The following is a 12,823-nucleotide window of genomic DNA, read 5'->3' as shown; positions in this document are numbered from 1 at the left end:
TGCTATCCTAGGCACTTTAACGTTGGGAGTGGGGTCATCTAGACCCACTAGACAGTGCTCTGAACCTTTTTTCTTCGATGATTTGTGATCTTCACTGGTGTCCATGGATTACAGGAAATCTTTCCACCTTTATCCACCTTTGTCATGGTAGGGAGAACACGTCAATGTAAGGGTGGGGTCATAGGATAGCACCAGGGTTACAGCTACAAAAAGCTTCTAGAAAAGCATAAAAACACATCTTCCCTTCCCACACTGTCACAGACTCACACTGACGTCTCTGTAACCTGCAGGAATGCTCCGTGAACATAAAACACAACAGAGGCAGCAGAAAACAGCTGCAATTTTTATTTTTTTATGAGGTTTGATGTTATTTTGATGATAGCATTTCCTCAGCTTGAACCTGGAGGTTACAAACACGTAAAGGAGTCATTTGTCAGAATTACAGACCATCGCCATCTCTTCAAACCAGCAGAGGGTTTTCAACCATTTGGTAATAATTTAGCTGCTGAAGTATGAGGCTTCGTGTACAGATAGAAATACACAAAGTATTTTAACAATACTCACCTTTTCAGGGAAATATGTATCCTCCTCTGTGTTGGATAACTGCATAAAAGTGTTCTAAGTTCATGTTTATTTCAGCATGATTTCAAAATAAGAGCCTTGTAGAAAAAGATGAAAAGTTTTCCTTCATTCAGGTTTACAGGACAAAGCTAAAATAAGCCCCACTGACACTTTTTCTGCTTTTCTAGGAATCCTAGTTAGGTTACATAAGAGGAAAGCATTGAATCAAACTCTTAACCTCATTAAAAAAAGGATTGCTTCAATAAAAGAAGAAAAAACAACTTGGGAGAATTTTCAGTAGTGGCCTTTTTGACATTATTCAACTCACACTGGAATTGTTTGTTTTGACTCTTCAAGAAGTATTAGAGAGATGACAATTCTGGTAATTGTGTATTACCAAGGCAACAGTAAAGTCATATTTTCTTGAACATTAAATATGAAGGTTGTTTTTCTTTCTGCTGTGAGGAAAGAAAATCAGTAGAAATGTTTCCGTCTTCGTTTAACTGTGACTATTTTGCTGAACAGTCTGTTCATCCATTAAAAAACAGAATTTTTCAGTTGCTGTTTTGCAAGAAGGCACGTGTTGTTTGATTGACCTGGAAACCTCAAGCTGGCGTTTCCCAGAATCACGCCGTCCATATATGTGGAGCGGCGGCCAGTCCTCATTTATTTCATTTATTTAACCTTTATTTACCTAGGAAATGTCCCATTGAGATTAAGAATCTCTTTTTCAAGGGAGTCCTGGCTAGGAGAAAACAGTAAATTACATTTACAATAAAAATGTAAACATTTAAATCATAAAATAAATAAAAATGGGAGTTTATGTAAAACAATTAAAAGTGACTTTCTCCTCCAATCTCAGCCTGGATTGAGAATGGAATGAGTTCTTTTCATTTCCAGCTTTTTGTAGTGTTCCATGTGGGGGGGGGGCAGAAAAGACAAAAGCCTTTTTTCCCCCAGGTCTGTACGGGCAAATGGAACAGCCAGCAAGAGACGGTCATTGGAACGCAGTGCGTGTGATTCTACAGTCCTCAGCTTGATCAGCTGCATAAGTAGGAAGGTAAAAGTCCAAGAAGAGACTACTAAATAAAAATGCGTGAAGCTCTGGGTGGAAAGAGAAGACCGTCCCACTCCAGAGTTCCCAATGATGAGTGGAGGCCTCACAGTTTGTCGCAGTCCTCAGGAAGAGCAGCCGGTCGACTAAAGAACTGCAGGATGACGGGCTGGTTGTGGTCATTCTGGCACAGCCAGCCTCTGATCTGATGGTTCATGATGGAGCTGGTTATTAAAGACATTTTGGTGGCACTCAGCCAGAGGATGCTTTCTGTGGTGGCTCTGCAGATGTTTCCTAGTATTTGAGATGAGAGTACAATCCTCTTAAGCTTCCTAAGGAAGGAGAGTCTCTGTTGAGCCTTCTTCACCAGCTGAGATGTGTGCAGCGACTGGTAAAACCACCAGAGTCCGTGGTCCAGTTCAACCCCTCTGAGCCCCCTGAAAGAGGTTAACCCTTGTGCTATCTTAGATGACCCCCCCCTTTCCATTGACGTGTTCTCCCTACCATGACAAAGGTGGATAAAGGTGGAAAGATTTCATGTAATCCATGGACACCAGTGAAGATCACAAATCATTGAAGAAAAAAGGTTCAGAGCACTGTCTAGTGGGTCTAGATGACCCAACTCCCAATGTTAAGAAGCAGTGATGGCTGCAGATCAAGCTCCTCGCCGGGTCCCAGTGGAGGACCATACAAAGTCTAGAAGCAGCGCCCCAAACTCCTTGTGTGACTCTGGAGGACTATTAAGGGGATTTGGCGTAGGGGAAGGGTCTCTGCCCGGGGGAGGGCTGCAGAGGGAGTCTGGATTCCAAAAGAAGAGGAGGCCAGTAACATGGAGCAGTTTGGTATCATCTCGTTGCTGAGTGTCAAGGGATGATCTTCTAAGCCCTTGCACTATCCTATGGGGTCCAGATGACCCCCCCCCCCCCTTAAATTGACGTGTTCTCCCTACCATGACAAAGGTGGATAAAGGTGGAAAGATTTCATGTAATCCATGGACACCAGTGAAGAGCACAAATCATTGAAGAAAAAAGGTTCAGAGCACTGTCTAGTGGGTCTGGATGACCCAACTCCCAATGTTAAAGTGCCTAGGATAGCACAAGGGTTAAAAAAGCCGCAATAACCCTATGAGAACTGGACTGAGTGAGAGTGACATCATCTGGAATGACTGACCCCTGGCTCCAACCAAATAAAGGCTGTTCAGTTGCCATTTTTTGTGATACAAACATTACCATATTGGAGTCCGACAATGTCGTTAAGCAGTGATTGGTCGGTTCATATCTTGAATAACCATGCTGCAGCAACAATACAGTTGGAAAGAAGGAGGATTAGCAAGTCCATGTGAAAAACAGGCAGCAGAGCAAGAATAGTTGTTCTGACAAACACAATGACTGAGTAATCTCTGTTTATTCCTCTATGGAGGTCTATGAGATTTTGGCTTCATGGAACCAGCAGTTACTTCCTGTTTGGAACGCCAGGGGGAGGGGTCACTCTGTCCAGCTCTCACATGCAGTCGATGGCCATGATACTTTGAGGGGGGCGTTGTCAGTTCTCATCCATTCCAAAACCCTGGAAAATGTTCCACTTTTGACGCAGACTTTGGAAAGCAGTAATGAAATGTACCCTTGTGCTATCCTAGGCACTTTAACGTTGGGAGTGGGGTCATCTAGACCCACTAGACAGTGCTCTGAACCTTTTTTCTTCGATGATTTGTGATCTTCACTGGTGTCCATGGATTACAGGAAATCTTTCCACCTTTATCCACCTTTGTCATGGTAGGGAGAACACGTCAATGTAAGGGTGGGGTCATAGGATAGCACCAGGGTTACAGCTACAAAAAGCTTCTAGAAAAGCATAAAAACACATCTTCCCTTCCCACACTGTCACAGACTCACACTGACGTCTCTGTAACCTGCAGGAATGCTCCGTGAACATAAAACACAACAGAGGCAGCAGAAAACAGCTGCAATTTTTATTTTTTTATGAGGTTTGATGTTATTTTGATGATAGCATTTCCTCAGCTTGAACCTGGAGGTTACAAACACGTAAAGGAGTCATTTGTCAGAATTACAGACCATCGCCATCTCTTCAAACCAGCAGAGGGTTTTCAACCATTTGGTAATAATTTAGCTGCTGAAGTATGAGGCTTCGTGTACAGATAGAAATACACAAAGTATTTTAACAATACTCACCTTTTCAGGGAAATATGTATCCTCCTCTGTGTTGGATAACTGCATAAAAGTGTTCTAAGTTCATGTTTATTTCAGCATGATTTCAAAATAAGAGCCTTGTAGAAAAAGATGAAAAGTTTTCCTTCATTCAGGTTTACAGGACAAAGCTAAAATAAGCCCCACTGACACTTTTTCTGCTTTTCTAGGAATCCTAGTTAGGTTACATAAGAGGAAAGCATTGAATCAAACTCTTAACCTCATTAAAAAAAGGATTGCTTCAATAAAAGAAGAAAAAACAACTTGGGAGAATTTTCAGTAGTGGCCTTTTTGACATTATTCAACTCACACTGGAATTGTTTGTTTTGACTCTTCAAGAAGTATTAGAGAGATGACAATTCTGGTAATTGTGTATTACCAAGGCAACAGTAAAGTCATATTTTCTTGAACATTAAATATGAAGGTTGTTTTTCTTTCTGCTGTGAGGAAAGAAAATCAGTAGAAATGTTTCCGTCTTCGTTTAACTGTGACTATTTTGCTGAACAGTCTGTTCATCCATTAAAAAACAGAATTTTTCAGTTGCTGTTTTGCAAGAAGGCACGTGTTGTTTGATTGACCTGGAAACCTCAAGCTGGCGTTTCCCAGAATCACGCCGTCCATATATGTGGAGCGGCGGCCAGTCCTCATTTATTTCATTTATTTAACCTTTATTTACCTAGGAAATGTCCCATTGAGATTAAGAATCTCTTTTTCAAGGGAGTCCTGGCTAGGAGAAAACAGTAAATTACATTTACAATAAAAATGTAAACATTTAAATCATAAAATAAATAAAAATGGGAGTTTATGTAAAACAATTAAAAGTGACTTTCTCCTCCAATCTCAGCCTGGATTGAGAATGGAATGAGTTCTTTTCATTTCCAGCTTTTTGTAGTGTTCCATGTGGGGGGGGGGCAGAAAAGACAAAAGCCTTTTTTCCCCCAGGTCTGTACGGGCAAATGGAACAGCCAGCAAGAGACGGTCATTGGAACGCAGTGCGTGTGATTCTACAGTCCTCAGCTTGATCAGCTGCATAAGTAGGAAGGTAAAAGTCCAAGAAGAGACTACTAAATAAAAATGCGTGAAGCTCTGGGTGGAAAGAGAAGACCGTCCCACTCCAGAGTTCCCAATGATGAGTGGAGGCCTCACAGTTTGTCGCAGTCCTCAGGAAGAGCAGCCGGTCGACTAAAGAACTGCAGGATGACGGGCTGGTTGTGGTCATTCTGGCACAGCCAGCCTCTGATCTGATGGTTCATGATGGAGCTGGTTATTAAAGACATTTTGGTGGCACTCAGCCAGAGGATGCTTTCTGTGGTGGCTCTGCAGATGTTTCCTAGTATTTGAGATGAGAGTACAATCCTCTTAAGCTTCCTAAGGAAGGAGAGTCTCTGTTGAGCCTTCTTCACCAGCTGAGATGTGTGCAGCGACTGGTAAAACCACCAGAGTCCGTGGTCCAGTTCAACCCCTCTGAGCCCCCTGAAAGAGGTTAACCCTTGTGCTATCTTAGATGACCCCCCCCTTTCCATTGACGTGTTCTCCCTACCATGACAAAGGTGGATAAAGGTGGAAAGATTTCATGTAATCCATGGACACCAGTGAAGATCACAAATCATTGAAGAAAAAAGGTTCAGAGCACTGTCTAGTGGGTCTAGATGACCCAACTCCCAATGTTAAGAAGCAGTGATGGCTGCAGATCAAGGTCCTCGCCGGGTCCCAGTGGAGGACCATACAAAGTCTAGAAGCAGCGCCCCAAACTCCTTGTGTGACTCTGGAGGACTATTAAGGGGATTTGGCGTAGGGGAAGGGTCTCTGCCCGGGGGAGGGCTGCAGAGGGAGTCTGGATTCCAAAAGAAGAGGAGGCCAGTAACATGGAGCAGTTTGGTATCATCTCGTTGCTGAGTGTCAAGGGATGATCTTCTAAGCCCTTGCACTATCCTATGGGGTCCAGATGACCCCCCCCCCTTCCATTGACGTGTTCTCCCTACCATGACAAAGGTGGATAAAGGTGAAGAGGATTTCATGTAATCCATGGACACCAGTGAAGATCACAAATCACGTCATAACGTGCCTAAGGACAGCACAAGGGTTACTTCTGTGTCCCAACGGCGAATTCCGCTTGAAGAATGGCTACAGCGACACTTCGGTTCAGAAGGAGGGGTCCCAGGTGTGTCGGGATGTCCAGAGCCCACTGGGGGGTTCCCAGCTGATCTGGGATGCAAAGGAGAGCAGGGGAGATTTGGCAACACTCATGCTGGACCCAACACATGCCTATGGATCCATCCCCCAAAGGTTGTCCAAACGGCACTGACAAGACATCAGAGATAAAGCCTATGAGCTCGGGTTTATCACTGATGATGTGTCCAAAAACACAGAGCTTTATTCAGTAACATGGCTGCCACCTTAAGAATTACTCGTGGCTGTTCTGAAAGAGGTACATTCATGCTAAATTTGGTGTTTGTAGCACAGAGTTTGTCTGAGGATTCAAGGAGTATTTATTGCCATTTTCAGTGAACAGAGCAGTTTCACAGAATAGGAATTTGCTGCGGTGCTAATGTGCGACATGTCTGAAATGCCAACCAACCGTCTTCACTAATATAGAGGATGCAGCAAACACCAGAGCCATTGATGCACCAACCAACCTCAAAGATCTTGTTTTTTTTAAGGCTTTAATCAAAGAATCCACCAGACCGGAGTCCGTAACAGAACAAGCTGTTCAGCATCTGTTAAAGAGTGTTTCCGATTCTCTTGTAAGAACAAGTTTCTCAACAAACACAGAAAAACGAAATGAGCTTTTTACTGAGCAAGAGTCGTTCATGACCATGACAGGTAAACTTATTTTACTAAAACGTTTTTCAGCTTCAACTCCACAGGTTTCAGCAAAGCAGAAGTTACCAGGATGCTTTTCCTGGTACGACCAAACGGATCCAAACGGGTTTGGATCTGGCAACCTCCTAAATGAGTGAAAGTCTGCGTGAACCTTCTGCCACCAGACTGCATCCAACGTTGCTGAAGGAAGAAAAGGACACCTTTCTGCTTCGGTGAAATGAATGTGAGGAGCACGAATCTGCTGGAGATTAAAGGTAAATACAGACTTCAACTACCTGTCAGATCTCATTACTTCCAGATTTACCCTTCAGGGCATTTAGGGTAATTAGGTCCCCAGAAAGCTACCAAACAATCTCCTCAATAGCAAAAATCTACCAAAGCCGATATCTCCATGATCTGAAAATGCCTATGAGACTAGCATCAACTTCTAGAATAAATACTAATCAGTTATCAGGAAATGTAAAGTGAAGTTCACATTCAAGGTGCTTTGACAGATTTTCTCCTTCCAAACGATGAAAATGGGTTCAGAGTTTTAGGTCTCCTTGTTATGCGAGCTGAAAAACACAATTCTGCTCAGAATTTATTCAATATGTTGTGTTAAAAGTGGCTAAATGCATTTCCCTAATCTACAAAATGACAGTTAGATTGTTAAGAATCCAAAGAAATGCAAAAAAAAAACAATCTTATTTATAAAGATTTGTTAGAAAAGACATGAAGAGATCAGACACTAAATTATTACAAAAATATTTAAATTTATCACAACCAATAGAAAATACACCAGCAAAGGAAAAAACAAAATGCAGCTTATTCTTTTGGCATTTCTTATAAACAAATGTAACATTTTGTCAAAATTACACTTTGAAAAAAACATTTTCATCCTTATGGCTCTTCAAAAATATTTGCAATCTAACTACAATATTTACAAAATGAACAGTTAATAACGAGTCGATGGAAGTCCAAACCAAATGACGAGAAGGCAAAGGTCCGTTAAGAACTTTACAACACGTTTGGCTCCTCTCTCTAGCTATCAGCTGCCTGCCTGGATCACATATGTACAGCATCAACAAGTGACACATCTCCCACATTTCTCAAGGTTGCCGTCACGTAAAAACATTTTGCCAGTCGCCTGTCGATTCGGGAACCACTTCGAGGTCCAGGTCTGATGTCACCCCGACCTGCGGCGCTGCTTCGTCCTGGTCCAGAGGCATGTCCTGAATTTGACCTGCAGGGAGAGAGAAGGAAGGGAAAAGAGTCTGAATGATCCCACAGTTAATGCTGAAGATCCGATTCTAAACTGAGAGAGAAAGGGAGCGTCTCTGCCCCTCTCTAAGGTGAACCCTGCCTTCGCCCAGCAGCAGTTGGGATAGGCCCCAGCAGCCCCATGACTCCAGGTGGGATTATAAAATGAATCAAACTTCAGACATTTTTCCCTCAGAAAACCAAACACTCATTAAAGTGCATCTTCTGATCTGTTGTAAAAGCGTTCCCAGTGTGTTGTTTTCTAGGACATAGTTGCTGCAGAGCAGCAGGAGTTGATGAGAAGCTCTCCTCTGACTTGTGGATGGATGGAAGTGTTGGTGGACAGTCATGCAGCTGTTTAGTCTCTCCTGCTAGCTTACAGCCCCTCACAACCCCAAACTAACACTAGCGGTGCAGCAGAAACGGGGAGTGATGTTGGAGCAGTTCTGATCCAGATTCCAGCTCAGACCCGGTTAACAAAGACGTTCATGGATCTGGTTGTCCACAGGTGGATGATCAGAATGGAGCGGAGCAGGAAGCTTGTGGCTCCGCCCAGTTTTGTCACAAATGCAACAGAATTTTTGCATCTGCTCCTGATTCCCAATAATTTGAATAAAGAAATACTATTTCTACATGTCCTCCATCATCAAAAACATGTGAAAACACCGTTTTCATTGAGTGGCTCTTTCACAGATGTTGGATGGGAACGGTTGAGCTTCAACAATAACAGCTGGCTCCGTCTTGCTCGCTTTCTGTGCGGCGCCGCTGGCCCGGCTGAATCAAATTTCAGTCATTTCATAATCTGGGCTGGCTTCCCTCCTCTGTATCTGAAAGTCACATTAATGAAGCCGCTGGGCTGTGAGAGGGCTGCCGATAAGGACCGAAAAAATAAATATTACAGGCCAGCTCCTCACCAAACCCCACTGCTGAATGTGAACACCACACAAAACAAGGAGCAGAGCAAAACTTTCCGTCAGATTAAAAGGGAAACAAAGGCGTCGACTTTGCGGACGTGTCAGGTATGTGAGGCGAAGGGGGGAGATGGGAACCTGTGGAGCAGGAGGGCCCTCCGGGGCCTTTCTCTCTGCCTCATAAGGTTTTAATTTAAATGTGGGGATTTGGTGATAACGTGATCACAGATTATGGTTTTCATAAGCTTTTCCTGAGTTACATAGTTAATGGTTACAGCAAATAATCACTGCGGTTCTTAATGAAGTGCTGCCTGAAGGCGGGAAATTTAGAGCGCCGACCCCTTCAGCACAGAGAAGAATCCAGAATCTCTCAATCTTTTAGAGACTTTTTTGGACAAATCAAGAAAGTTGTGAAAACTTTAAATCATTTTCCATAAAGTGTTTATCAAAGTCACCGTAAATATGCTGTGCTTCATGTTGATGAGGTTTCTTTTGAATGAATGGATTGAATCACTGATTGAGGCAGTTTTCCTGTTGACTCATAAACTTCTTCTGCCCAGAAGAGACAAACATAACACTTGAACTCAAGCTGCATCAGCTCTTGTTCAAAAAAAAAGAAAGCTCTTCATGCTCCTCTCGATGCAAAGAGCGGACACCCACAGTGTTTAGACAGGATGGAAACCAGAGCGCCGGAGCAGGTGATCACTTCAAGCTGATCCGCCTGCTGAGAGGTCCTCTTCTGCAGGAAGCTGGAGAGTCTGCTGCAGATTTCTCTGCTGGATCTTGTTTGGGGAGGAATGGCTTTTCACTTAAATGACTTGCAGATCACATGATGCTGTTTAGGGTTCGTCAAACTTTTTAGAACACAAATTAGCTAACTGAGATAGAAACTATTATAGCCATGGTCTGAGTGAATACTTGATTCTGATTGGCTGCAGGGATAATGTTTTATGTCACTAAGCTGGCCTAAAGTCCAGTTGGTAACCGGAGCAACAGACACTCAGAACACTTGTTGTCCTAAGTCATTCCACAGGTGATCCCAACAGCAAGACAGCAGAAAAGACGAGTGATTTCATCGTTTCATTTAGCCTGTTTGGTGAATTGATCATTGTGAAGACTGAGATGAAGCAGAAGAGAATCTGAGGAGGAGATGAGAGACGAGGAGGACTTGAACTTTTTAGATTTGTTTCTTTAAAACAAACTTTTGCTTCGTCATCTGGACAAAACAGGCGGTAAAAGGTCAACTTTCCCTCTGAACTGATGCTTTGCTTGACTTTGATGATGTGTAGCATATGTACCACTTTCCTCCACTGCTGCAGGCTTTGTGGCCGTTACCATGGCAACGCATCGCAAATCACTTCATGTCAAAAAGACTAAATAATATCAAGCTTAAAGTACCAAGAAGTGATTTAATCTTCCTTTGGTCAATGACCTTGGTATAAGCGGTATAATGGCCTTCAACATTATCAGAAATGAATGGACTTCACCAAAGCAAACACAAGATCACAGGGCATCTCCTTGAACCGGGGGTGACCCACACGGGGGGGACCCAGTGAATGACCTGCAGAGAACTGGGGCCACGGGAACAAAGGTTACTACGGTAACGGCATCATCGTGGATTCAAATCCTGCAGGTCCCCCTGCTAAAGCCGGCAAATGGCCAGACGTGTCTAGAAATCTCCATAGGCAATCTGGAAGATCCAGAGGAGGATTGGAGGAGGTCATGCGGTCAGATGAAACCTCTTTGGTATGGACGGCACATGCCGTGTTTGAAGGAGGGAAAATGCTGAACTGTGTTCCTAAAATACTACATCTGCTGTGAAGCACGGGGGAAAGGGGCATCAAGCCCAGGACGACTGATCTGTATTAAGGAGAGGATGAATGGGGCCACGTATGGAGAGATTTTGATCCAGAACTTCCTGTGAGACCCTCAGTGAGATCATCAAGGGTGAAACATGGATGCATCTTCCATCATGACAATGATCCCAAACACATCGCCAGGCCAACAAAGGGGTGGCTACATGAAAACATATCAAGGTTCTGGAGTGGTCCAACCAGAACCTTTACTTCAGTCCAATTGAGAATCTGTCAAAGTCTGTGTTGCTGAAAACAGCAGAGCTCTTTAGAAGATCTGCATGGAGGAATGGACCAAACCAGCAGCTGCAGCGTGTGAAAACATGCACAGAAAACATCTGACCTGAAGACAACACCTGCTTTTGACCAAATTCTTCTTTCCTGCAAAGACATTCTTTAAAAAATTAAACTATGTGATTTTCTTTCTTTTCCTTTTTAACAGTCTGTCTCTCGAAGCTGAAATGTATCTATGATGAACATTACAGACCAAACTCTGCATTGAAGTGGGATAACTTGCACAATTGGTGGCTGTTTTCCGTTTTTTTGCCCCCCTGTATCCGCATCATCGAACAGCCTCATGTTTTCGTTGGTCAAGTCTCGGATGGCCTGCACAGCATGGAAAACGCTGATCCTCATTCTGCTACACACAATTCAAAGGCGGGGGGCCTCATTAGTTGGGGGCAGTCCTGTGGGGATCATGCATATCTGCATAAAAGTTTGCCAACTTTTTCAGTGTTTCAGCCAGAGCCAAACAAACCCGAGCTGCAGGTGGTGCCATGAAATAACATCAAGGGGCTTCAGAGTCAGTAATATTTATGTCCTGGGGATCAGGAAAACATGGCCATAGTTGTGAGTGTGAGTGTGTGTGTTGGCACTTCAGGTAATCATTGCCAACACACACACGCACACACACACGCACGCACACACTGTGACACAGTTTCTGAGGTTGATAATGCCGCTTGGTGCTAAACAAGCTTCCTGTTGTTCACTGCTCTTCTTTCGTGGAAATGATTGTGAGGAAAAGAAAAACAACCCGTCCAGATTTTCAGAGCAGCAATCAGCCAGTGGGCGTCTTTCCGTCACCACAGCAGGATTTCCCAAGAGTCTCCACACGCCGAGCCTCAATCCAGAACCAAACCTAAAGGTGGCTGCGTGTTCTGGTGTGGATGCAACTGAATGAAACAGTCAAAAGAACATAATTTAGTTCAAAGTATTCGTGACGAATCAGCTCACCGTGTAATCTCCCACACTTCTCTGTGTGTGACTGTGCTACCACTAACCATTGACTGTATATAAGAACTGGACGGAGACATCGCGCTCCAAACAGGAAGTACCCACTGATCCGAAGAAGCCAAGATCCCATAGACTTTTATAGAGAAATAAACAGCTGTCACTCAATCATTCTATTGGTCAGAATAGCAATTCTTTATATTGCTATTTGTTTTCATGATATTTTTCTGTAGTGGCAGTTATGCAAGTTATAAACTGATGCCTGAATAAAAGTATGTGGTTTTGAAACGTAGATTCAATCATTTCTGAAATTAGAACAATATCTGTTGGTGTTCCTCAGGGTTCAGTTCTGGGCCCTATTCCATTCATTACCTATCACTTGTATGCAGACGACATTCAACTTTGTTGCTCCTTCCCTGACACGGACTATAATATCTTTATTCATTTTTTTTTTTTTTATAATATCTTGGCTAATTTGGTTTGTTTACCAATCCTTAAGTCGTGGGTCTCGAATCCCCACTTAAATGCTCAGAAGACAAAAAATAGTTTCCCTTCCACCAAAACAGCACCTTGGCTCTCTGAGCTCCTCTGTCCAGTCTGGAGTGTTGTTTGACAAATGCCTTTGTTTGGGAAGGCACTCTAAACTACGTCAAAAATTGCCTGTACCATCTGAGAAATGTGGTAAAAAAACAAAACATCTTACCTAGTCCTGGAGACGATTATTCACGCTTTTATTTCTTCTTATTGAGATTATTGTAATTCTCTTTTTACCTTTTTTAACCACAGCTCTTCAAGTCGTCTGCAGCTTTTTCAAAACGTTTAACAGGAGCCAATAAACAAGTACATATAACCCCTCTACCGTCATCTTCACATTGCCTCCCAGTTGAATTTAGAGATTAGTTTTATTTTTTTGGGCTTCGTATGGACAAACTCCTGCGTACATTGCTG

The 12,823-nt window shown here is 43.1% G+C and overlaps 1 protein-coding gene across 1 annotated transcript in view; it reads right to left on the bottom strand.

Moving 5' to 3' along the window:
• Nucleotides 1–7,378: 7,378 nt before the first annotated feature.
• LOC101159250 (zinc finger protein 236) overlaps nucleotides 7,379–12,823 on the bottom strand; it is a 97,706-nt gene continuing 92,261 nt past the window's right edge. Inside the window, exon 32 of the mRNA XM_011473312.4 lies at nucleotides 7,379–7,864. Coding sequence (XP_011471614.1) covers nucleotides 7,743–7,864 — 122 coding nt within the window. The 3' untranslated portion in view covers nucleotides 7,379–7,742. The remainder of the gene's footprint in view (nucleotides 7,865–12,823) is intronic.

Source organism: Oryzias latipes, chromosome 16 (assembly GCF_053564925.1).
Source record: "Oryzias latipes strain Hd-rR chromosome 16, Olatipes_Hd-rR_3.1".
Classification (NCBI taxonomy): Eukaryota; Metazoa; Chordata; class Actinopteri; order Beloniformes; family Adrianichthyidae; genus Oryzias; species Oryzias latipes.
The sequence above is the reverse complement of the archived record's forward strand: the minus strand, read 5'-3'. Positions and strand labels throughout refer to the sequence as shown.